At 41.8% G+C, this 27,044-nt stretch overlaps 2 protein-coding genes and 1 non-coding gene across 3 annotated transcripts in view; 2 read left to right on the forward strand and 1 right to left on the reverse strand.

Moving 5' to 3' along the window:
- The window catches only part of LOC135921873 (uncharacterized), a 221,653-nt gene that overhangs the window by 26,877 nt on the left and 167,732 nt on the right, over window positions 1-27,044 (reverse strand). The window lies entirely within an intron of this gene.
- On the forward strand, window positions 73-144 carry TRNAQ-UUG (transfer RNA glutamine (anticodon UUG)). The gene has a single exon. It is a non-coding gene; the product is annotated as a tRNA-Gln (tRNA).
- The window catches only part of ClC-b (chloride channel protein 7), a 48,383-nt gene continuing 30,563 nt past the window's right edge, over window positions 9,225-27,044 (forward strand). Inside the window, exons 1-10 of the mRNA XM_065456284.2 lie at window positions 9,225-9,395; window positions 10,010-10,096; window positions 11,182-11,247; window positions 13,253-13,385; window positions 14,357-14,466; window positions 17,356-17,499; window positions 19,167-19,250; window positions 20,765-20,858; window positions 22,973-23,037; window positions 24,755-24,865. Coding sequence (XP_065312356.2) covers window positions 9,297-9,395; window positions 10,010-10,096; window positions 11,182-11,247; window positions 13,253-13,385; window positions 14,357-14,466; window positions 17,356-17,499; window positions 19,167-19,250; window positions 20,765-20,858; window positions 22,973-23,037; window positions 24,755-24,865 — 993 coding nt within the window. The 5' untranslated portion in view covers window positions 9,225-9,296. The remainder of the gene's footprint in view (window positions 9,396-10,009; window positions 10,097-11,181; window positions 11,248-13,252; window positions 13,386-14,356; window positions 14,467-17,355; window positions 17,500-19,166; window positions 19,251-20,764; window positions 20,859-22,972; window positions 23,038-24,754; window positions 24,866-27,044) is intronic.

A 27,044-nucleotide genomic window follows, 5' to 3' on the forward strand; every position in this document is an offset into this window, starting at 1 on the left:
TGAATAATCTGGAACGGGACGAAACAAATATGAACAGTACCGTCGCCGAACTTATTTATTTCCGGCCATTCTGGTCTCATGGTGTAATGGTTAGCACTCTGGACTTTGAATCCAGCGATCCGAGTTCAAATCTCGGTGAGACCTTTTTTTTTTTTAGTGGCTTTTTCTCGTCGTTCTTTTTTTTTTTCTCTCACCCCAATTTGCTGTTCTATGCACTAAGCTGCGACAGCTGTTTTGTGGCTTCTTTTTTGTAAGTGCCGTTTCAGAGATTTACTTGAACCATGCAACTGCTTCGGTAAGACACACCCTGGGACACTGGCATGCTCATGTGCTTATCAGGTGTATTGCATGTGCTCGAACTATTCGCGAGATCTTACATAAAGCTGTAATCAAATGAATAAACCCAATGAAATTGCCGTTTACTTAGCCAGTATGCTCAGTGCGATCAATCCAAGTGAACTGTTCTACACGGAAAAAATGTTGATGTCAGGGAAGCAAGTGATTTCACACAGTTCAAACTACAACTTACCTGTCCAAACAAGCTGTATGCTCATGGTGCAAGCCATCTGTTGAACCACTATTTGGATATCAATTAGCATAATTTTTTTAAAGTGAAAAATCTTGTTGGAATATCTGTTATATGTTCATTTTGGCCAATGAAATGTTTGAACGGACGCTCCAAACTGATATGCTCTTTGTACATGAATATGGTATGCTGCATATTACATCTCAACAATTTGAAAGAAATTTCTTTTGCACATACCACTGCATGGCTTTTTACAAGTGTAGAACTGGAACTTTCATCATTCCTGTTCAGTGAAAACTCATCGGTCGTGGTTCAGCTCTGGAGCTAAAGAATAACGGTTCAAGACAGTTTGAATTGGTTTGTTTGGGTAACTTAGCAATCATTAGGGGTTAAACAGCTTAAGTTTATTCTGTACGAACACATGGCAGTGCTCCTGAGAAGCATGTGAAGAAAGGTATTCATGCTTTTCTTGATCCGACAAATAGTTTAAAGAGGGTACATTGTGGAGACCCACATCGGACACAGTATGTCAGAATTCATAATTTTTATCACGCCTACTTTAGCTTAGATACCAGTGTGATCGCACGTGACGGCCTTGCGAGGAAGTGCTTTTTTGTTCCTGTGATTATTTAGGTCACCCACCACAGATTTTCGACTATAGCCAACTTCAAATGCTGACGAGTCACGCTGAGAACCGCCACGTCTAAATTTACCCAAGGCGGGTGTGCATATACAGATGAGGTAGTATGGTGTTGGGCCACAAGTACAGGCGCATGGATGTAAAGCTGTCGACGTTGAGACCAACCTGCGACCGAGTTCACAAACCTTTTTTTGTTCGCAAGGAACTACTTTTATAAACAGTTCAAGTTTAGTCCTTCTAATGTGATTAGCACTCTTTAGGAGCTTCGTGTACTTTTTGGTATGATGGCCATTTCTAAAATTTTCATGCCAACTTGGGTCAATCGGTGCGTGCTGCTCTCCAATGAAAAAGAAACTATAAGAGATGAGCCCGGCCACTCCTATGTGCCTGTCAAGCTCATTAATAAACACTGTGCACTTGTACATATCACAGCTCCACTTGTTACTTCCATCTTTATATCCTCATAACCTATCACCTATTACACACGTGTTACTAATTGCATTAATGTTGCCAATAATCTCCAAGGAATGTGCTGCCAACTTTGTTTTTTGCAAATTAAGGCATTGAAATCAGGAAAAGAAGCTATTTTTCCCAATTTCATTCTCAAATACTGTTACTGAGAACTGTTCCAGCTTGAGTTATGGTTTCAACAAAACATTTTTGTGTGCGCTTCAGTTCTGGTTTTATAACCTCTGTTTACAACTGAAGTTAACCAGTTGAAGTACACTGAAGTCTCAGTTGTACATTAAAAACGGAACAAGCAGTGAAACTTCAAAGCTCTACCAGCAACGTAGATTGGCTTCTATAACTGTTTCCACAACATAGCAATGTGCACCATGCACTTACTGTAATGCAAAACTCCTGTGCTTGCTCAAGCTTCTCTTGGTTCAAAATTTTTCCTGCCACAATTCCAGCACGTCTTTCAGAAGGCTTTTCCTGCATTTCATATAAGGCTGATTATTTTATTCATTTAGGAAGCTTTTCTTGATTAACGGCTTCTTTTACCGTAGGTTTACTCACCTGCAATTTCCCACTTAAGCACTCCTTTTACAGTTCCCATCATATAATGCCAATACGGAGCAGGAGACATCAGGTAAAGGTGGTGGATTATGGTGCAAAACCATGAATTCGACGTTGTCAAATGCACTGGAAAGCAGAACTGGCACCTGCTTGAGCTAGCTAAACGTTGCTGGCTGTGCTATCAATACAGAAGTGAACAAATTGGAAACGACTAGCATGCACAACATTTTCAAGTTTGCCTGCATTTGGCTCAATTAAGGCTCCAAAAAATGCTTTTGGGCCTGTACAATATTTGAAAATCAGCTACGGAGTATTTGCACATGGCACTTTCTTGCAGATAAGGGCATTATGGGTGCGATATTGTGCGCGTTCTAAAATCGAAAGGAGGCGGTCTGTTCCGTTGTGTTCATCCGATAGCAGACACGGAATGACCGACAGCAGATATCACGTCACAGTTGACGTCATGGCATTCGTCACGGTTCAAACTGACCAATCGTGTGCAGCTAGGTGGAACGGACGACCTCCGTTCTATTTTGGAACGCGTACAAGATCGCACCCTAAAGTCGGATACAACTTTAGAAAAAAGGGGAGGCCCCGCCCAGATGACCGAAGTGGCGAAGTCACCGGCCGTCCGGCGCATGACGTCGGTCCAGAATGCGCGCCCATTGGTGCACCCGCCTCGGAGGAGTAAACGCCCCTTTTTTTCTAAAGTTGTATCCGACTATAGGTGTCATGTTTTATTCTCCTTGTTTACGTTCCAATTTATGCAGACTGCATAAGCAAATGCCCAGATGATAGACCTATGAAACATTTGCTATGCTACAAACCAGCCAACTGCCCAACAACCCTCATGGTCCAATGGCTATGCAAATACACTCGGCATGTATTGCCATTTGGCCATACTTATTGATAGTGGAAGACTGTGGGTCATTCAACTTTTTTGAATAAGGCATGTGTGGCTTGTTCCAAAAGTGGCATTACTAATGCACATCTTGTGCCATCAGACTGCCCCCAATACCACACTGAACCAACTGTCAGCAGAACGGCTCATTTTGGACCAACATATTCTAAAGCAAGGCAATTTGGTACTGGCAACAGCTGTGATCATTTTCTTCACTGTCCAGTGTTAGCTCGTGTCCCAGTAGAGCAAGATATGGCCTGCCTGATCTTGAACATAGAAACAAAACTCCCGAAGTCAACGATAAAGCCAACGGATAATTTGGTACCCTTGACTCAACTTTCATAAATTTAGAGCAAGCCATATAATACAAAGTACACAGAGGCCACATACGAAATTTGCCAGTTTACTGCTCAATCTATCACATGCCAGCAAATGGCTTCTTTCTTCAAATTAACATAATCAAATATGTACAATATGCTTTTCACCATATTCATCCTGCATTTGCTGCATAAAAAAGACACACCAAACAATAAATTTTTTAGCAATCCATTTATTCACTTGAGCTCTTTCACCTGGAGACCTGAAAAAAAAAAAAAGTCATGTTAGGGAAAAAAAAACCCAATAAATTGACATGTTCACAATGAACATGACCTCATCCTATGATCAAAAATGCTTTGAGCAATGTGCTAAACTGCGAGTTTTCTCTTTTAGGCTGACCTAGTTTATGGCTGGTACAAGGAGAGCAGCACTCTGAGGCAACGACAGTGTTGTTCACCACTGATAATGTGCTTGCTGTAACTTGGCACTGTGCGCCTGAAGCTCACTGCACTATACACACCATTTCATACATAGCAGAAAACCATAGAAAGGCTAGAGATTTCTCTCACCGAAAGGCACACATGAAAGATTAGGTAGGCATCTTGTAATTCAATGTAACAGTAAGTCCCACATATTTTTGTCCAAATATGCACACTCAAAAATGCACATTCACCATGAAGGCATCACCACTAACAGCAGACAAGGTTTGCAAGCTGTTTGGCTTGCACAAATTTTCAGCACGCCACAAGACAGGCTGGTGCCAATGCCACAGTGATTAAACCTGAGCTTGTACAGAAAGTATAGCCAGCTTGTATCCAAACAATGCAGTTATAGTGGAGTGGTGATTAGGTGCATCACCAAAACCACATTCACAACAATGACAAAGCAGCACGTCGAGCTTCCAACACATACGCAATTATGATAAACGAGTCTCCGTGATCTGCATACACTTTTTTTTTACAAGTTCGGGAAGTACAGCTCTTCAGTCCTCGATATTATAGTGCAGTGCTGGCCATGTGCACAACACTGAATTTAGCACCGTGTAGGGATCAGTTGCGCACACGTTCCCCGCACCCTTGCACTCAGGTGGTTTTGTGCTGATGGTAAACGTGAAGCTGTCGGTGGCAGATGAAATGGCACTACGCTTGTTTATTAGTGACTAAAACGGTCCACTCAGCAACCAGATGGAACCCGAGTGGTAAAAACTAATCTGAAGCCCTCCACTATGGCACCCTTGATAAACTGTGCAGCTTCAAGATATCAAAACCCACAATTTGGTTTGGCAGTAGAAGCTGACGTGCTCCAGTTTAGAACACAAGACTGTTGCATTCCATCCACATTGGAATGTGGCCACAATCGAACCTGCTACATTGCCCTTAGCAGCAGAATGCCACAGGCACTGAGCTATGCAGTTTTCAGGAACTGTACATCGTGATCAGCTCTTAATGCAAAGCTAACACATTCATACAACTCTCCACATATTGCCAAACCAAAATCATTTGTTGATTTCATGTTTCTGTCAATTACATTATTAATGCTCTTCACAAACGACCTTAAAAAAAAAAAAAATCTAACAGCAAATGACCTCGTCAACATGTCACAATCATACATGTACGTTCCTACTGGCCAAGGCAATCACAGCAATATATATTCCAGGAAGTAGCCGATGGCCAATACAGCCCCTGACTAGCAACACAACATGCAACATGTAGCAAAGAAGCCTTGAAACAACACCTACGTCTCCAGAATTTAAAAAAATTGCACCATTAAAAGCTTGCACAATTTATGGCTTTGTAGCCACTTGTTTCCCAGCTAGCATAACATGATGAAATGCTATACTGCATGGCTCATTATTCTAGTGACACAAGGTTCCTCAATACCGTCAGAGCAGCTTCCGACAAATCTGAATAGTATATAAGATGTTAATTTACAGAATAATGACACGAACTTGTTGGCTCTAAACTTCCGCTACTTCTGCACAGAAAATTATTTTGCTGTTTGTAGGCCTTTTGAATTTTGATCCACTAATGTTTGTAAAATCACATTGGTGCAAGGGTCATGGACAAGTGGATCTCAAATAAAAATTTAAAAGTGCTTTCTAATTACTTTTATTTAATGCACAAGGACTATTTTCAGCTTTTACATCTACTAGTTGCTGTGTAGTGAATTTTCTCATTTGGAGTGTTAGTGACAAAAATGAATTCGATTATGAGATTTTAAGTGCCACAGCCACAACCCGTTGAAGAGGCATGCTGTAGTGGGGGACTGCGGATTAATTTTGACCATCTCGGTTTAACATGCATCTGATTTGTAAGTACAAGAGAGTTTTTAATGTGATAGCATTAAGGGCCCAATGATGGCATCGTTGTTTGTCAGATCACCCCAAACCACAACCACGCAGGCTTTCCACGTGGTACACAGACATTACTAAACTAATTGAATTTCTCTAAGTAAAATGCATAAGAAAATTCATAAAACTTACACACAACCTACAGACATGATAGTGTCAGATTGTAATTTGAACATATGAGAAAACAATTTCGTTACACAGGAATCCAAACAAACTCTTTTTTCCTTGTTCACAGGGGGATTAGCCGTTGCCCTGCCCTGCCGCCGGGATTGGCCCATCATTGTTTTCTGTCAGGCCCTGTGTCGCAGAATATCCGGTGTCGGCGTCAACGGGGCCTAATAATGCTATTGCGTTCTGCTCTTAGAGGCGAAGCTTAAGCATCCAAGTTTTTTGCATTTCACTTCTATCAAAATGCAGCCAGTGTAGTTCGGATTGAACCCACAACCTCAAGCTGCCTATCCACTGCTGCCTATCCACTGCGATACCGAGGCACGCTGGGGTGTTTGTGAGAAACCTTTACGTTGTGAACAATTATTTCATGTAAGCACTACAACTGCTCTAACCCATACTGTGTTTTGGACAGCTTGCCCACTACAACTATGCCTGTTATGAGCAAAACGAGAACAAGGCGAAAGCGGGAGCCAACGTTTCAACAAATGGACTCGTCTTTTTCAAGGCCACTTGTCGGAACGCTGGCTCCCGCTTTTACCTTGTTCTCGTATTGCTTACCGTCCTGAATTTCCATTTCCCACCTTCCCCTGTATTGTGTTTAAGTAGTACACGGCTTGTATCATCAATACTTTTTATGCGCTACTTACAGATTAATGTCTAGGCAAAAGACTTTAGAAATTTTTGTGGGCTGCAGTTGATGCGCAACGTACACACCCAACAAGCACAAACAAAAGAAAGCTGCAGCTCTGTGAATTGCAGTTCTAGTTATGAGTTCTAATGACAATGAAAACATGCACTCTAAGAAACTTTGCACCCGTTGGGATTATCTTGTCCCCATACAATATTTGTCATCTACGCTGCGTGCCTCTCCTTTTAACGCGGAGCACTCAGTACTTCCAGGTCGTGAACGGCATGCATGCTAAAAGCCTTACATAGCACTTCTCAGAAAAGTAACGAGTGCAGAGAGAAAACTCAAGCAAGGCAGATGATTATTGTTTGTGAACGACATACTATGCCTGAAAGGATGCAACTTTTTTTTTTAGAGTGCACTTCACAGTGCCAAACAGTTGATAGTACATGGATAACACACCAGAATGCAACCATAATTTCTGCAGTAAACTGCACCTCTGCTCTGTCAATATTTTTAATGCCTTGGACGAGCTGGGTTTATCTCAGTGTTTATATGTGCTTCTGGGAGATGGCAGCGCACAATCCATAGCAAATTTGGTATTTCTGAGGAGGTTGAAATATGGGCAACTGCAGTCCTTAAAAGCAATTTGAAAATTTTTTGGGGGGCAGAATTCAGGGTAGTTGTGTGGCAGGGAAGGGGTTAGATGCACACTGATGTTTCCTCTGTTAAATGAAGGTGCGGGACCTCCAAACCCCAGAAAAAATACAGTGTGCCAATCTGATGCTCTTTCCAGCTCTTTCAATAAGTAGCACAGGAGGCGACTAAAGAACAAGTGTCAAAATGTCCTGCCCCATGTGACAACCGTCTGTGTCATGGTGTCACGACACAGTGACCTCCTAGTAAACAAAACCAAAATTGGCTGCAGAAGAGCTTATATTAAACTAATACGTTCCCGAGGCTCACCAGTATTTTTTCCTGTGGTTTAGAGGCTGCATATACAATTTTCATTCAACGCAAAATAAAAAACGAGTAGAAAATATCGCACATCTGTACTCCTTTAAGGTATTTTAATTGCTGGCCAGGTTTTAAAATTGAATAACTTTTTTTTTTCTTGCCTTGAACTCTTACCAAGAAAGAAGGTGTTAAAGAGCTGGATAAGTCACGCTGCTTTGATGTGTGTTATATAGTGCTGCATGAAAAGAACAACCAATACATGCAACAGCAACGCAGCACCACACACACAGTAAGGGCTGAACACAAACCTGGGGGCAGGGACTGCTTGAGCTTCTCAGCCTTCTCTTTCTCTGTGACGACGATCGTGTAGAGGTACTTGCTGCAACGCACCTTGAACTTGGTCACATTGTTAGGGTTCTTCTTTATCTTCACCGCTGCACAGCAACAGAACAGAGGCCACAGAAGTTTCGAAAGTTTACAAGTTGGCTTATGTTAATTACAAAACAGTACAAAAAGGAATGATAAATGGCTTCACTTATGCCAACAAGCCACAGATGACTAACCCAGTTCCTATTAACATGGATAGTCAGCACCACTCAAACGTAATTCAATGTTATTACTCGTTCTATTTTCAACTGTAAATTTCTAATGTAAATTGTCTTGCAGCCCCTGATTACGTGATTCAGTTCCTTCTACTTACATGTCGCCGGCCTTACAAACCATCTCTCGCTGAATTTCACCGCTTCGTGCTCGTCGTCTCATTGCTATCTCAAAAACCTATGGTTTCATGATCACTGACGGCATTTGTAGCTATTCCTAGTTGTATACTCTCACATCCAAAGTATATGTAATTGTCTCCGAAGTAACAGACAGAAAAACAGCACAAAACAGCGGTTTCAAATAAAGTTCTAGAAGTCTTACTGAGCCGAAACAAAATATGTTGGCACACTCCAGTTTATGATGATCGTGTACGCGCACATGACTTACGAATGATCATTTTAGCGGAACTCACACTTGGCATCTTTCCGCCTCGCCGTCAGGAGGAACTCCTTGATCTCCTTCAGTTGCTTAGGCTGAAAAAGCAGATAAAGCAACCGAAATAAGACAGCACGACGCATTGGGCGCTGCTAACACCAAGGAGCCCGATATATGCCGGCAGCTCGCGCTGTCAGCTTTGCAACGATTAAGACCTTGTAGTAATTATTAACACGGCCATTAACTTTTGTGCCCATGGCAACACTGAACTACTTATTTGATATAAATGCTACCAAACAAACATCCAAAGCTGACACAGAGCAGAAACCACGGCGCAGCTCATGAGCGAAACGCCACTTACCATCGTGATTTATTCCACGGACAGCCTGGAAAACAACGATATATTGCGTTTAGCGATGACTACACAAAATAAAGTCCGTAATTTTTCACACATTACAGTAGTACAAGTAGTAGGCAGTAATGATTAAACACGATTTATAAAAGAAACGCAACATACCTGCTTGCAGTATGGCAGCTCCGTGTTGAAAAAGAGGCTGAGTTCAGCGTCACACGCATTGACCGGAGCTTCGTAGCTGCGAAAATCAGCGCTTAAAAATAATTAGTTGATCTAATAATTTTTTCCTTTTTATTATTAATAATTGTTCGGGTGGTTAATCTTAGCTAATAAAGCAGCGCGATACGCAACTGTTTATAAATTTTGGTGAAGTTTTTGTCACGTGGTGGTCATCGATACACCCTCCTATGCCCGCTTCTCCGTTTGTATGAAGGCGATCGGGCGATTGCGGAGCGATGCCAGGTGTCCGAAGAAAGGTGGATTCTTCAAATCGAGACAGTGATGACGAGCGAACGCCCCTTTTTGAAGCGGGCCACCTCCCATCATCATCTAGCGTAAGTTGACCAGCTTGTTTATTGCGCAAAGTCGCGTCAAGTTCGCGCGACGCACTTGTTCTGTAGCTGACAGCAGGATCAACGTTATGCACAAACACAGGAATTCCATCATCCCGTTCGTTCTGTCACGTTTTGTGCAAGGGCGTTTCCGTGTCAACAGGGAGAGTTAAGTTTACGCAAGAACTTCTTTTGCTCTACGGTTTCGCTGTGTGGTATTTCGACGTCTTAGAGACTCCGTGTTTTGAGCAATCATCTGGGTATCGCTCGGCTGAATGAAGAACTTTGAGCATCCCTGATATCAGGGGCCTGTCTGCGTAATCTCATGCTGGTTGATACAGCACGCTAGTGCAACGGGAAGTGACACATTTTTGTACAGGCCAGGGAAGTAAAAAAAGTGGAGCCTGGGTGATGACTAAGAGCGGTCGCCGACTGGCTCTGTTTACATTTCTTTCTTTTTTGTCTGTCGCGCGTTATTTAGCGTTGTACCGACGTCGCGCTTGTTCAGAAGACGGCGCGTACACACCGGTTGGCCTTTCGTAATTCCTATGCAAACAAGGCGCGTTTTGTGCCTACATTTCGTGTTCTTTTTTTCTTTTTTTTTTCCGTGTTGACAGTCGATCAACAGCCATGGAAGCGGCCAAGATACGATCAAGCGTATGCGAGAACTCGGTTCACTCAACCTACTTTCACAAAAGTACGAGGTACGTCGGTGAGCTGCTTCACAAACTTGAATCTTTAAATGAAGACGTTCAAGTATACCGTCTTCTTTCGAGTGGACTGTACAGAAGCCGGCAAATCCTTGGGGAAAAAGAGATGGATGTATACTTGTGTGCCGTGTGAAATGTTTGCTGCGCAAGTCCAATGTTTCTATCTCAGAGTATCGAGTATGATCAACTGCAGTGATTGGATATTAGATCATTCACCCATGTCCGTGTATCGGTTCCCATGAGGGAGGCGCGAGTTGGTGTCGTAGTGTTTGAAAACATTTCAAAACTACTGTGCGTCAAGGAATTTAGTACATTTAATTTTGTTACGATTCAATTATAAGCGCCAAACCTCGAATGAACACCTGTAGTTTCTAGGAAGCTGTGGGCTATTTAACAATAAAACTGAATTAAGATAGATGATATTAATTGATGACATGGTGTTGGACAAGAGTTGAATGAAGCCAATAAAGGGGGAAAATCAGTGACTATAAATGTTTTGCTGGAACTGAAAGACGCAGTCTGCCTGTCGGACATTTCTTCCAGAGCAACCTTTAATTCATTGCAAATGCATAATGTTTCTGTGGCTTTCTTGCATCCAGCCTCTTAGTGCACAGAATGACACATTGCTAGAATATTCCATGTATGAGGGTAAGGTAGTAAGGGTAAGGGCATGCATCTGACCCATTTGCTCTTGTGGCAGTTGGTTTTGTGGAAACCATCAAGTTATGCAGCTGCTTTAACACCGCAAGTATGTTATGGTAATTCATGCATAATAAAGGATCTACTTTTGCATTTCAATTCCTGCGGCAGCCGCATTTCAATGGAGGTAAAATGCAAAAACACTTGTGTACTGTGTGTGAGGTGCATATTAAAGAACTCCAGGATGTCGAAATAAGGCAGATTTCCTCCACTAGGGTGTGCTTCATGTAAAACTCCAGAATTTCTTAATGCTTTTTAATCCTTTGGATGTTAATGACAGAATTTATTTATAATATACACCTCTGTCTGAGGGTATCATTACACCATCTCTATTTGATATTGCTAATCATTGCTTCTGCTACTCGTGTATTGACTTCCAGAGCCTTGACTATGACACATGCGAAAACAGCCTTTATGTTGAGGAGCATCGGATGACAACATTTACGGTAAGTACGATGCTTTGCATGTTTTCTTTAAAGTTTTATTTTGATTACTTATGCCAGGAGCCCAGTTCAATGTAGCAAAGTGTTGTTTCAAGAATAGTTCGTTCGCTTGCTGAAAAGAAGCTACAAGAAGAGGACACATTATGAAAGATGTTTCAACAGGTATATTTGTGTTGTTGCTGTCAACTCCTGTTAATTTGACCTTGGTCAATTAAACTTTTTGCTTAACTTGAGTGCACTGAAAAGTCCTAGTAAGAAAGCACACATCTATAGAAAACTTTTGTTCAGATGCTGGCAATTTCAGGTGTGAAGTGTTGTTAGCCAATGTGCTGGACAAGTTTAGAAATGTTTTCAATATTTGCACTAAATGTTTGCTGCAGGGGTAGTTTGACTTTTTTATTTTTAGTTAATTGCAGAGGGTTTACGCGCACGTTCCACATATGCACCCATCCTGACATGCATGAGCCTTGAATTGGTGCACTGGGTGCTTTTCCCACATCATTTTCCCCCTACCTTTACCAAATAAAATTGGTCATGGCAGTGGAATATGTGGTGTGCACAAAGAAGGTGGAAGTGTAAAAAGTATCTCTGCTCTCCATGTAAGGGCCTCAGTGTTCCAAGATTTTTCATACAAAAATGATTTTGTGACTGGTACTTATGGTGCGAAATAAAAAAGAGCTACTTCATAGTGTAAATGAAACATTTTTTTTTCACATTGATTAGTGGTTATTATGGTAAAACTTTATTTAAAGAATGTGACAGTTGAAGTGTGTGCAGTGCACATATAGGATAGGAAGTAATTGGAGTGGAAGGCCACACAGTGCGCATAACATTTGGTGGCCAATGGGTTAAAAAGGCCCCCAGTACACTCTGTTAACGTTAAAAAATGTCTAGTATTAAAGGGTGTCTGCTCACATATCTATGTAATGCATGGTTTATTAATGTAGTTAGTAGCAGTCAAATCCTACTAGTGCCATGCCCTTGAAGCCATACTCCTCCTTGTTGTCTTTTCTGCTGCACTCAAACTTATGCGCTGTGCCTGCCCTTGCCCTTGTATGTCACTGTGTTGACCCTTTGTATTGGCACGGCCTCAGGATCTCGTGGCATGATTCTGTTGTGCCGTCAACTCGTGTGCCGCAGTATCAGTGTTGCCATCCTATTATACTCACTGCCCCCATCGCTGATTACATTCCTTCATTCTTGCTTTGGCAGGAGCACTGCTTAGTCATGACAGTCAAACAAATCCAACCAGTAGCCATCATGTTTACTCTTATGCAGGAGTAAGAAAAAAGATGATGGGGAGTATTGAGGAAATTAAAGTACAAGTGAAATTGTGAGCTTCCAGCTGCATTTGTTTTAGGTATATTTGGCTCAGATATCTATAACCGAATTGCTTAGTGACTGTGCAAGTTTACAATGCCCAGAACGTGCTTCAGGGATTCTATTATGCAGCAATTCTTTTTATTTTCCATTCCTCGTGCCACTGGCTGCCACGATGCAAGCCTTTGTTATCAAGAAGGGGTGCATTCTGCAAGTTTCCACCTAGTGGACAGTTCCATTTCATCTGTTGCTGAAGTTCTGATTGGCTGCACTATGCCTCAGGATACAGGCACCCGCAGCCAGCCAGCACTTCAGTAGCAGACGAAATTGACATGTCCACTAGGTGCACACTTGCAGAATACTCCCCACCCCCCATAGTATTGGACACTTGCTGTGACAAATGATAAAAAATGAATCCAATCAAAGGATAAGAATTCATACATAACTAGCCCCCAGGGCACCTGTAATATTTGGTTTTGGTGTCGCAACTTGAGGCAGCAGTGGTGATGAAGTGACAGTGATGATCTGTAAACATGCTGGGACCTCTGAGCAGAGTGTGATTGCCAATTCTAGGTAAAAGGTTGTGTGCTAGCAAACTATTGACGTCATTTCTTAAGAAATCCTGTTGTTGAGCTCACGGCACTGTTTTTCATAAAACCCCATTGACTGTTCGCACTTTCTGTTGCAGGCAATACGAAACACCAATTGGAAACGATGGCTTGTCACCTTCATCATTGGCATTCTTACTGCTTTGACTGCCTGTGCCATCGACATTTGCATTGAAGTCATATCTGAACTCAAGTTCACTTTGTTGAAAAAATGTATCCTTTTTACATTTAGTAGCAACTAGAGGCGCTTCTTCATTGCTTTTTGGAGTTCTTATGTCTTGTGTTGCATATTCTAATGCTAGAGGGCGGCAACATACTCATAGATAGAAGGCATGTATAATGTGGAACACGCATTGCCTTAGATGTTAAGAATTATCATTTGTTAGCATGATTTTCACCTGTGTCAGCTTGTCCCGCCAGCGTCCTACTAGAACAGTACTTGTGCAATAACCATGGTTTATGTGCTGTGCCTTTGTGCATACAACCTGCACAAAAAGAAATACGAAACTGATGGTACAGGTTGTATGCTAAGTTTGCTGTAAATGTGGCTTTGCAGCAATGCCTGACTGTCAAGAAGCTGCATTGCGATAACCACAATCCTTGCGCGTTCCTCAGAAATGTAACTTTTATGCGATAACATCACATTACACTGATGCACTTTGTATGACATTTTTTTTTAGTGAGATGTTTATGGCAGAGTGCCTAAACATTGCTGTTATTGCCACAGGGACATCCCCCACCAATTTGCTGTAACTGTATTCAGCAGTAAATATTGTTTCAGGATATGTTTAATTAGATGTTTAATTATTCTGCATCGCAGCTGCAAAAGCCTATAAATATGACCTACTTTGATCGCTTGCTGGTAATCTGCTGGGCATAAGGTCGCAGTTTTGATTGCCAGTTGCAGTGGCTTGATTCCAAAGAGGGTGCAGCGCAACAACATTTGTGGACTGACATTTTGGTGCATGTTCAATATGAATGCATGTTCAGGTAAACATTCAGTGCTAATGCATATAGGTTAAATTAGTCCAGAGCCCTGTGCTATGGGATCTGACCTGTGATGCTTTGGGATGTTCAACCCAGTCCGTAAATTGGTCATCTGACCAAGTAATCGGTTAGTCTGTAAAGCAGCCGTAAGTCAGTCAACAAATAAATCAATTCTTCCTTATCTAAGCATCAAAAAGGGATCAACGATTGTATCCACAGGGATTGCATAATCCTGCCTTACATGGGCTGGGTTGCCATGAACACAGCTGCTGTTCTGGCTGGAGCAATATTGGTGGCCTACATTGCGGTAAGTAGAAATAGATAGAAAGGATGAAATAGATAGAAAGGATCACAGATAGAAAGGATGAAATAGAACAGATAGCGGATGGCGACGTAGTCGTGACAGAAAAAAAAGATATTGCAAACGTACTTAATCAGTTCTTCCAATCAGTTTTCACCAAGGATAGATGTGATAGTGACGATGATCCTTTAGTCTGCGCAATACAATACCCAATGGAAGACCTACGCATTACAAGGGAGGGCGTGTTTCAACATTTGCTTGCGTTGGACGCAAAAAAATCGTGTGGCCCAGATGAAATACCGACGGCATTTCTTCAACGGTACGCTGAATGGATGTCGTATTATTTGCAGCTTTTATTCGAAAAATCTTTGCGGGATCATTCAGTACCTCAAGACTGGCGCGATGCCACCGTCATTCCGATATTTAAAGGTGGCAATAGACTATGTGCAAACAATTACAGACCAATCTCGCTCACTTCTGTGTGCTGTAAAGTCCTAGAGCATGCAATAGCTAGACATATTCTGTATTTCTTAGAAAAAAACGACTTATTATGCCCAGTTCAGCACGGTTTCCGATCTGGCCTTTCGACAGTGACGCAGTTAATCGAAACTGTACATGACCTTTGCAAAGCTATAGATGAATGCCAACAGATAGATGTTGTATGTATAGACTTTAAGAAGGCATTTGATAAAGTTGCACATCATAAACTGCTTTCCAAATTGAGAAGCCTAGGAATTAGTGAAAATATAGTATTGTGGATTCAGGCATATTTAACAAACCGTTATCAAAGGGTCAGAATCGGGAAAAGTGAATCGGGCAAGTGTGAAGTTGTGTCTGGAGTGCCGCAGGGGTCTGTTTTAGGTCCGCTATTGTTTTTATTGTATATTAATGATATTCCTTCTAATGTTGATCCGCCTGTAAAAATTAAACTATTTGCCGATGATTGTTTAATTTACACGCGTGTAACCTGCGCGGAAGATCAGATTAAGCTAAACAGCTGCCTGCAATCATTAAACTCGTGGTGCCAAAGTTGGGGCATGGTAATTAATTTTAAAAAATCTACATACACTCACGTAAGCAAAAAACAGAATTTTATCAGATATGAATATAATATCGGAGAAAATGCCTTGGTCGAGGTACCGAGTTTCCGATATTTGGGGGTGACAGTGACGCATAATCTAGACTGGCGTATTCACATTGAGAATATCTGTTCGAAGGCTTACCAAAAGCTCTGCTTCCTTAGGAGAAAGCTTCCAGATGCGACTAAAGAAATTAAATTGGTCGCCTACAAAACGTTTATACGACCAGTTCTGGAATATGCGAATGCTGTGTGGAGCCCTCACCAAAAATGCTTAAAAAAGAAGGTGGAAAGGATCCAGCGGATTTCAGCACGCTTTATATGCTCCAAGTATCGCAGTACTGACTCGGTTACAGAGATGATACAGCAGTGTGGATTAGAAACGCTGGAAATGAGAAGAATAAAGCATCGACTCAAACTTTTTTTCCAGATAATGCAAGGGGCATTAAAAATAAATAAAGAACATTATGTGAAAGCGCCTCTAAAATGTGGTTCACGAAAAAACCATAGCAGGGTACTGCAACCTATTAACACACGTACGGATGTGTATCGGTATTCCTTTTTTCCTGATGTAATTGAACGATGGAACAAACTGCCAAGTGATGTTGTGGAGAGTATGAATGTGCAACAATTTGAGATGGGTGTCGATATGTTTTTGAGAAATGGTGTACAAATTTTGAATTCTGATTCATGATTGCTCATTGAAGTGTTTATGAAGTGTATATGTTCTTCTTCCCTCCCTGTAACGACCCTCACTGGAGGGTTAACAGTATGACCAAATAAATAAATAAATAAATAAAGTAGACATGTCTAGGAGCAGTCCACACTTGTGATGTGTTGAAGAGCGTAAAACCTCGGGACACTTGGTCCCCAGGTTCTTTTTAGGGACATTGCATCAATGAGAGCAGTTGACTGGACGGAGTTTGTAATTTATCTGATGCTTTCACGAAAAGTACACTACATCTGCCACCACAATTATCACTGGCTCCAAATCTGCAATTCTCAAATAATTATGCTTGAATGAATCCCAACTAGCCTCAGGTTAGGGATTCAGATGCATTATTGCAATTCCATTTTTATAAATTGTGTTATGTAAATAAATTCAATTTGAATCTAGTTCTGAAGTTTCACAGTCTGAAGTTTGATATTAATCCCTGTAGAGGCAACCTCTGAGAAGCACGGTCTGATTGGCTGATGCAGTGAATTCGGATGTATTGAGTAAATTGCAATGACAAGGTCAATTGCCAATACTGTTTAAAGGAGCGAGGCGTGACCTTGCAAAATCTGTCAATGGACTGCAGTCTTGGATGCTTCTCTTAGTAAACTTCTGCATGAACTTCTTCAGTGAAATACGGTGTTAAGAGTAAGATTGCAGCACTTGTGTAGGAGCTATGGTTGTAAAAGTTGTTTCAAAACAGTTTCATTTACAAGCGAGCAAGTGTCGTTTGTAAAACTTATTTATTTGATTATTCAGATAGGAAGTGTTTCATAATCCCTGCACCGCATAGCAATTTGCGCCGCTGTGAGTAGAAGAAAGTTAGTGCAAGCATATGGAGACAGCATTGAGGAAAAAAAAACATGCTCTTGCTGCACCCATGCGTTTTGTCATACATGAACGGGCCCCTGACACTTCTGCCAAGTCAACCAAGCAGTCTGCGCTCATCATCTCCACGAATGTCATTCTGGGCTAGCAAATTATGTGCAAGTACATTTAGATACAAGTTCAAATGTTTTTGTCGGGGCAGTAAATATTTAGGTAATAATAAGCAGTTACATAATTTCCATCTTTGTACCAACTGCCTGCACTGTCTTTTCAGCCGGTGGCGGCAGCAAGTGGCATTCCGGTCATCAAGTGCTACCTGAATGGTGTCAAGGTGCCACAAGTGGTCCGTTTCAAGACGCTGGTTGCCAAGGCTGTGGGCGTGGTCCTCTCTGTTGTTGGAGGCCTGGCTGTCGGAAAGGTTCGTTAGGACTTGTTTTACTACCTCTCTTGTCAGCCCCTTGTGCTTATTTCATTAACTCTTTCGTTACCATGGGAAAATTGGCCGTGGTGTGAAGGCGTTAATTATATTTTATATTATCATGATTACAATGTCATGCTATATATCAATTAAAAGCTAAATGATTGTACTTTCTAAAGTTATTAATAATAAAAGCAAATATTAGTGTAAATGTGTAATATTGTTTGTGAAAAACAAGAATTGTTGAAAAATGCATAAAGCATTTGCATTGTTATGTTAGACGCATAAAAACAAACAGGAAAAAAATCTGAAATATACAAGGGTATCGATGTGAGCTTATTGGCAGTACATCTCGATTAAAGGTGGTAGGGTGCAGGGAAACACAAGGACAATAGAACGCATATAGCGCCTGTGTGTCCAGTCTGCCTTCTCTTGTCCTCGTGTTTCCCTGCGCTCGACCACCTGCAGTTAGGATGAAATATAGAAAATACATTAACTTATAACATGTGAAAGTTCAAATGTTCTAGGTCATAAGGAACATGTGCTAAAACAAAGTGTTTTCTGCCTAGTGGAAACTGCCTCCTTTGTCTGCACTCAATTCTGATCAACTCGATTAATCCTCAGTGAGTCACTGCTGCTAGATGCATCCAAACGATCATCTGAGGATGCAACAGAATCGCGAAGGCGTTGTTCACGTGAAGGTCTGGCAGCCAAATTGTCTGCTATCGTCACGATCAGACGAAATGAACCACACTCTTTGTTGTGCTGTTAAAGCTCACTGCCCGAAAAAGAAAGATACTTCGGAAATGAAACTTTTGTTCTTAGACAATAAACAACATGGTACAGCAAGTCCGGAGGATTGGCGGTGGTTTCAAATGTTTGTGCAGCGTATGTGAGACATATATTACCCATGCTCTGTGGGCATGGTAAGGAAAGAGTTAAGGACCTTGTTTTTCCTAGGCTAACCTTTCGCGGTCATGTGTCGACACCCTTTTCTGCATATGATTACATTTGCTCGGTCAGCTGTTAGGAGGCACCTGACACTTGCTCTTGCTTGTACATGCTTGCTTCTGTGTCACGTCTGTAGCACCATCTATTGGGAATTTTTTTAACTATTCATAATTGTACTTTGCAATGTCTGTGTACGAAGGCAACAGCTTTTTAGCATCATTTAAAGGAATTTGTGTGTGCTTTTCCTGGTGCAAGGAACTGAAAAGATGATTGCGTTCTCTTCCTGGGTGTTCTACCTAGAAAAGAACTACTGAGTTCAGTGAATCTGCAGATGATTTTAGTGCTGAGGAGGAATATATTCCACCTTCAGAGAACCAGCAAACGTCCTCAGCTAAGAGCACTGAAAAAGAAAGCAACAATGAGGATGCTAGGGAAAATGGTTCTTTCCTCATAGTTATAATCCACATGTTTGTTGGTGCTGTACACCATGCATGAGCCTCGGGAACAAATACAATTTTTTGAAATAAAATGCTTACTACACATTTGTTCATGTGAATGCTCTTTCTGTGTGGTGCAGAAAACGCATGAAATAGCTACTGACTGGAATGGCTGCGTAGTGGTTCATTGTTGGTCACTGCAAAGGGTTAAACAAATACTATTGGCATTCAATGTAATGCATGCTTCCTTGTGGTTGTTACATAATTTTGTACTTTCAGGAGGGTCCTATGATTCACTGCGGCTCAGTAATTGCTGCTGGCATCTCACAAGGCAAGAGCACAACGTTTCGGAGGGATCTCAATGTGAGTGCCAATTTGCTGTTCCTGTTAGAACGTACTGAAAGAATCATTTTCAGAAAAACATTGTTCAGCAAATGTAGTGGAGAATGAGGTTAGAGTTTAAGCAAGAGATGGAAAGCGTGTATATCAGGTGACTCTTTAGAATGCAAAAAAAAGTAAGATAAGATTGGTTATTGCAGTTTATGATTGGTTGCAGAGATGTCCCTTATTATTATTATTTTTTAATTGTTAAAGGAGGCCTAGTGGTTGTTTTGTGAAGAGGTGTGGCATATTTGTAAATAAATGTGTACAATACGTGTGTAAACACCTTCATCCAGTTATTCAAAGTGTGTGCAGTCTGTCACAAAAGTTTAAAGGCCGCAGTTCACATTGCCAGAGCATTCCAGTGTGGTTGTGCATGTGTTAACCAAATAAGTACTGCAAAAATCCTCCAGTAAGCTACCTCTCTGGCCCTGTGCTAAACTTACAAATGGAATGCTAACATTTTTCACTGTACTTATGCATATTTATGCACAATGTGAATATTATTCATAAATGCTGGTTTACTTGCTGAGGAAAATAATTCAAGTTCACATTGAAATGTAGATTAGTTTGACTTGTAAATTAAGCGAGTAATTCAGTGGTTCAAACAAGTTATCTTTAGTACAATGAGGGAATCTGCAAGCAGGCATTGGTTTTGTTTCCAAAAGTAATGAAATCGGAGTATGCCGCTGCAAATAGATACCATATGCAAATGCAACAAATTGAGGCAGGAGGGCTTACGTAATCGAGAGGAGGCAGTCTTCATTATTTGCTGAGCTGTGAGGAAATACTAGAATGAAAAGGTGCTGTGAGATAGCTTGATAGAGATAGAGATTTCTTGATAGAGATTTCTTGATAGCTGTCGACGTGTATAGATAAGGTGGTGACTGTGTTTTTGTTTTTGTTTGGGTGTGCCTGCGCATGTTCAGGACGGACTTGGCGGACGTTGTTTTCATGAATAAAGTTCAGTTGTTAGTCCAGCCACCTTCCTGTCTCTTTGTCTATGTCTGCCTCTCGATTTTTCCTACTCTCAAGTTTGCTGGCATTCTCCTAGCATAACAGGAAGATGCTGTTGTGAAAGCAGTTTTCAAAAACCACTATAGAAACAAAGCATGCAGCTATATCGTTACTGTGCAATGAACAAGAAAGTGTGATACATCACAGCTAGAGCATATAGCACAGTGCATTGCAAAAGGGGAGGGGGGAGAGAAAAAGAGGAATGAGAGATTGGAAAGTGATCAGTTCTTTTGAAACAATGGTACAAGAATAGCAGATACTAGTACTAGTTGAGTGGTCTTGTCTGATTAATCAGTGTGTCCTACAGCGTTCTTAGTTTTTTTTAATGATAATTAAAGGGCTTTTCATCCTGGGCAGTTTGTGGAATTGTGAATTTGTTGCATTTCAATATTGTCTCACTCACTCTGTCACCATAAGGTGTTTGTAAGCCAGGAACAATTGGCAGTTGTGGCTAAGCTTGTTCCTTCATGACATTGCAGTGTTTCCGGGAATTTCGTGAGGATCACGAGAAGCGAGACTTTGTCTCTGCGGGTGCAGCTGCTGGAGTGGCCGCTGCTTTTGGAGCACCTGTTGGTGAGTTTCTCTTCATTTCTGCAACATTTTCGCCACATGAGGCCATTCTGTTGAGCTGTAATATTCAGTAATACAGCAGCTTTTGCGAGATGTGCAGTGCCTTACTCTAAAAGAGGTTATCCGTGAAAGTCATGTTGTGTTATCCATTCACTTAATGGCACTTGTAACTAACGTGGAATGCTCATTAGAAAGTTTCAGCCTCTCCGCATACATATTAGTTTATGGAATACCGAATAAGGTTGTGCATTGCAGTGCCGATGGTGCCATTTTGTGACTGATCCTAACGGGCGCAAAAGTATAATTGGAACAACTGTGTTCCACCATCGGTTGATGCAAAGGCATTGGCAGTAAAAATCATTAGTGTACGCTACCTTTTTAAAAAGAATTGTCCTCCCTTCTGATGTGAAAACAATGGTGGAGCACAAACATGTTTGGCACATTATGGTTGAAAAAACTCGCCAAGTGGTGCAACCAGCACTACAGCTACTGCCTTCAACGGGTTTTGTGTTCTGGTAATCTGCAAAGTGTTAGGCATAACGTTCAAGACACAGGAAGAGAGCAGTGTGGATCAGAGAGAAAACTGGGATTGCCAATATTCTACTTGACATCAATAGAAAAAAAAATGAAGCTGGACAGGCCATGTAATATGTAGGGCAGATAACTGGTGGACCATTAGATTTACAGAATGGGTGCCTAGGGAAGGGAAGTGCAGTCAAGGATGGCAGAAAGTTAGAGGGGGTGATGAAAAGAGGTAATTTGCAGGCGCAAGTTGGAATCGGCTAGCACGAAACAAGGGCAATTAGAGATCGCAGGGAGAGGCGTTTGTCCTGCAGTGGACATAAAAATAGGCTAATGATGATGAACTATTGTATTTCTCCGTTTACAACTTGCCTTTGCTGATAACCCATGCTCTCGACCGCATTCTTCAGTAAATAGAGAGAGAAAAATGTGTATAATTCGTGCCAAGTGAAACAGCTAAGCCTCAATATGATGAAGTTGGTAAAATTGGCAATTGGCTTCGTCATATTGAAATTTCGTTACATTGAAATTTGACTTTTTATGCAAATAAGTATAGTTGCCGATGGATTTTTCTTACATGGGAGGAGCCGTAAACATTTCTAAGTTATGTGACAATTGGAAAAAGTAAATTTGAATGAGAAAGAAAATTTTGTTGATATTGTGAGTCGCCAACGAAAGATAAGGTTTCAGGCCGTGTCGGTGATATATTCACATCAGCGGTACAGCGCAAAGCCAGCCAAGCTTTCACATCCACTCCACGCTGCGTCTGATAGTGTCGTCCGCAGTGGAACGACGCTATGGTGAAAAACGCTGGAAGCGGGTAGCGAATGTTTCATCTGTCTCCGAAACTCAAGATTACGCAATCTCTGTCACTAAATGGGCTAGAAGACAGCGCGCATGATGCCATGCCATCTCGGCATGCCCACTTTTTGCACACATGGCAGATTACAGCTCTAAAATATGGCGTGCGGGCTGCATATGGGCTCAGCCATGTGCAACCACGGCTGTGCTTCCACTTCCTTCCCACCCCTGCCTGTCATGTGTGCTTAGTCTCGTTACCGCGAGCCCACTCCCTTTCTCCCCATTCCCCTTCCTCACGTGGGAAGACGACGGTGTTCATCAAGCCACCCTCTCTCTCCTCACCCTTGCAAGCTTTTACTCGCACTCCAAGCATACAGTGTGCGTAGTCTTGATCGTGCAAAGCGGGATTTCAGAGGTGCGATTGCAAGTTGCTGCTTGTAATTTTACCATCTGCATGCGCAGATGCTTCCATTTATTGTCTTGTTATACTTCCATGGTGGCAGTGAAATTTCATTATATTGAAATTGTGTATTAACAGAGGTGCTATATACAGTGTTCTATGGACAAGAAGTTGTAGAAAGCTAAATACATTGTTATATCGAAAATGTTGTTACATTGAAGTTCATTATATCAAGGTTTAACTGTATATGCGGACACTTCCGAACCCTTATAAAGGCGAGGTGGCACAATTGTCGGCACTAAGCAAAGCATGCAGAAACAAGCTTGTTTTCTCTGTGCGGTAAGTGTTGCTGTTTATACACGTTCTTCCTGCTACCATTTTCTGTGCTTTCCAGGGGGCGTCCTGTTCAGTTTGGAAGAAGGCGCCAGCTTTTGGAACCAGTCTCTGACATGGAGGATTGTACGTACCACTTTCTCCTATGTATCCTGGGAGGGGCCCTTTTTATAACTGTAATGTTAGCCTTCCTGCAAGGAACTTTGCCAAGCTAATGGCTGCTTAGCCATTTTTGCAGTACAGTGGAATCTCAATAAATGGGAATCGCTTAAACAGAACTGCCTCTTAAACAGAACAGCATCCTCAAACTTGGTTGGTTTTGTATTCATGCATTTGAATTCAGCTTGGCTCTCAGCAAATGAAACTCCTGATAAACGGAACCATTTTGCCTGGTTCTTTGATGTTCCGCAGAGAGTCCACTGTAAACTCATACGAGCACAGTTTGTTTGTCTTCTGGCATAGAAAATATAGGCGTGGCTCTCATAACGAAACCATGTGCAAAAGACAAGCTCTGTCATGTGCAGCTAGCACATCGTCTACATTTGAACAATGAACTGAATTGAATGAATGAGTGTTGCCATTAGTTGGGCAGAAGCACACACGTGAATTTAGAAAAGGATCTGTTGTTGAGGGAGTTTTTAATGTTACCTCTCTCTTTCATAAAGAAACCCAACCTAACAAAAAACTAGGTAAGCCTCAATTATGTACACTGGCTGGAACACACTATGCAGTGACAGAATTCTAGTGCTGAAGACAGGCTGGTTGAAACAAATTCTTGCTGTAGTAGACACATTCCACTTCAGGAAGAATGCAATAAGGCTTGTTTAGTTAGATTAGGGTGTACAAGTAAAACCTTGTCAATTTGACCCTTGTTAATTCATAAAATCGGCTGATACAGACTCGTCCTCTGGTTCCCACAGGTGCATGCATTATTTAATGCAATCAAACTGTCTAAAATTCGGATCTATTTGGCCGCACATCGGTTAATTTGCACAACTCTTTGAGCTCAGCGAGCATGGAGTGCAAGAAATGTGTGACGCAAAAGAGCAAAAGCGGCATTAGCATTCAGTTGAAACTGTCGAGGCTAGGGGGCGTTAGCTACGTCACGGTGAATGGACGATCTATTGATGAACAGCTCACTGGGGAAAAAATAATGGGAATGTACGCGCGGTAGTGAAAAGCATGTTTTAGATGAAGATGTGTGTTGCGGCCGCACTGTGAAGGAAGTTGTGAGGTCTTTGCCGCCGGGAGTGCTAATCAGTCGCAACATGACGAGAATTACAGCTTCAGCCCTGCTTTCATCCAATTCAGTAAATAAAAGCAGGTTGACATAGTAAGTATTAGTTCGTTTTCTTGATACCCTTGATAATTCAACATTTAGTTAATTTAGACATATTTCTTTTTGCTCCAGTGAAATCTGAATTAATGAGGTTTTAATGTATGTTAAAGAACCCGGTTGTCAAAATAAAACCAGACTCATCCCCCAGTAGGGCTTTCGTTATAAACTGCCATGCAGCTTTAAGACTTAACACCAACAGTCATTCTGTGGAAGATGCATATGTTATTTGCAAATACCATTGTTCTAATGGGAACAGTATTTTCTTGCCACACCTGGCAAAAAGCATGCTTGTCTGATTAGATGTGATGCCTGATTTTTTACTTCCACATTAAGTTCATGTAATCTGCTGGTGAAACATGCCACCTTGCACTTACTTAATCAGCTAAACAAACACACATTCTTATTCATGAAGCAGGAAAGAGTTGCTTTAAATGGACGATAACACTTTTGCCATTGTCGGACAGTTCCATGAAAGCCCTGTTCATCTGTTGCTGCCTATTGCAGTTCTTCTGCTCAACCATATCAGCCTTCTCGTTGAGTGTCATCCTGAGTGCCTTCCACGGACATGCTGGCGAGCTGTCCTTCTCGGGCTTGGTCAATTTTGGAGAGTTTGATGTGAGTGGGGCGTGGCCCATTTTATTCTTCAGTGTTTTTGGCTACTAATCGAACTTAGCCTCGGCGGGCATGTTAGTGTAATTGTATTGCGAGAACTCTGATGCACATTGTGAGTGTGGCCTGTGTTGCATATAGTACAGGTGTAGTACATTCCACTCTTAAAGGGAACGCCTAATTAGTATTCCACCACCAATTACAGCTGAAATACCTTACGAAGGCCTATTAGATCATTGATTTTATGCATAGATGTTGGCCTAACACACCATATGAGTCACTTAGTCGTATCGCAACTTACTGTATTTACTCGCGTAAGGCCCCATTCATGTAAGCCACTACTGGATAGTACCAGTTGTCCTGCAGATGGTGGCACTATCTTCACTGTATCCTGCATTTGGCACCAAACTGCGACTTTGGTTGCCGATTCAGTCGCTGGTTAGGCTTAACCGGTGGCTGTAGTGGGTGGCAAGTCGTTGAAGAATGTTCGCCTTTAAAATATTCTATGTACCAATAAACCACACTGGCAATCGGACATGAGATCGTGTGCGCAAGCTGGACTGATGGCCATGTGCGTGAAGCGGAGTTCGGATCCGTGGGCGATCAGCTGGCAACTTCCACGAGTGCCTACAAAGTTCATGTCTGCTCTTATTGGATCAAATGACATAAGCTCACATGTGAGCGTAAAGCCAATAAAGCTCCAAACTGAGTCTACGCAGCATAGCCAAAACTGACTGTGTCGTGAAGTCAAAGCCACGTACATGTTATTTGTACTTCACAATGACCCGAGACGCACGTCGGGGTGTGGGACGAGGGAACACAAATGCAACATTGGCCATCGTGAAATTTCAAGTAAATTTTACTTAATGGAGCGCAACACTGAGTCTCGAAACAAAATTTTCCACTGTGCTGGCTCTTAAAAAAAAAAAAAAGAACAATCGATCTTGCTGTGGTAATTTGTTCTTTTGGAGGGAGGAAGGAGCGGGGTAGAGCTGTTTCTTTCAGGCTGCCCAATTCATACTTTTTTTTTTTGCAATCTATGTCCAAACAAATTATTCAGCTACTGTGAGTGTGCTCATAGTTGGTCGCCAGTGTTTGTGTTTTCTACATTGCTGTCTGAGCGCAGTTCAAGGCTTAAGTGAGCAGCCATACAAGCCAGCTGTGTTGTGCAAGGCCGGCACCTAGTAGAAAAAATCTGGCAAAAACAGTGTGGGCTTTAATGAGTAAATATGACAGATTTATCATCATCATCATCATTATTGTTATTATTATTATTATTGTTGTTGTTGTTGTTGTTGTTGTTATTTATGTTCCATTTAAAAGGGACTGTCCAATATACATAAAAAAAAATTATTTTCCCATTAGCCAGCTTTGTGTGCTCTCAGATCTTGAAAGGTGGTTTCATGTAGTGGCACTAGTTTACTGTGCACAAACTTTCGGTGGTGTTAGTTATCTAAAATGTTTGCTGCAAATTGGCATGCTTACTAAGAGCGCTAGTGAAACTTTTTTCGCTTGACCGCTCTGGTACTGCTTTTGCCAGAACTAAGGGGCACACTGCTGATAAAATAATGAGAGCAGCATTCCGGGCAAGTTGGTAATCCATTGCTTAAAAGTTATTGCGCGACATAAAAAACGACACGGACGTGAAAGAAGACGACACACCAAGCGCAAACTTTCAACTAAGTTTATTGTGCCACTGCGTCATTTTATACATTATTGGCATTTATTGTGCCAGGAGGGGCGTGTGCCCCTCCTGGCACACGCCCTAAAGTTAGTGTCATACCCTACATGCACGGGATTTCCCACAACTTGAAAAAGATTGCCCAAAGAGCGAATGTAAGAGTTGTTTTTTCTGCTCCCGACAAGCTCGGCAGGCTTTGCAGGCTGACGGATCCGAATGCGGTCCCTTCCGATAAATGCAGAAAGCATCACCGACAAAAGTTTGTCGAGTGTGTACACCGGGTGGTGTACAGCCTTCCGCTTTCATGTGGCAAGAAATACATAGGACAAACTGGGCGTTGCCTCAATGATCGGCTCCGTGAGCACAGTAACAATGTTAAAAACGGCTCTGGCGGTTTCTTGGCGATCCACTGTCGCGATCATGGGTGCAAACCTCTTGAGGATCAATGTACGATTGTTTCCCGTGGCAGCACGCAGCTCATCCGTGAGATATCTGAAGCACAGA

Source organism: Dermacentor albipictus, chromosome 8 (genome assembly GCF_038994185.2).
Source record: "Dermacentor albipictus isolate Rhodes 1998 colony chromosome 8, USDA_Dalb.pri_finalv2, whole genome shotgun sequence".
Taxonomy (NCBI): Eukaryota; Metazoa; Arthropoda; class Arachnida; order Ixodida; family Ixodidae; genus Dermacentor; species Dermacentor albipictus.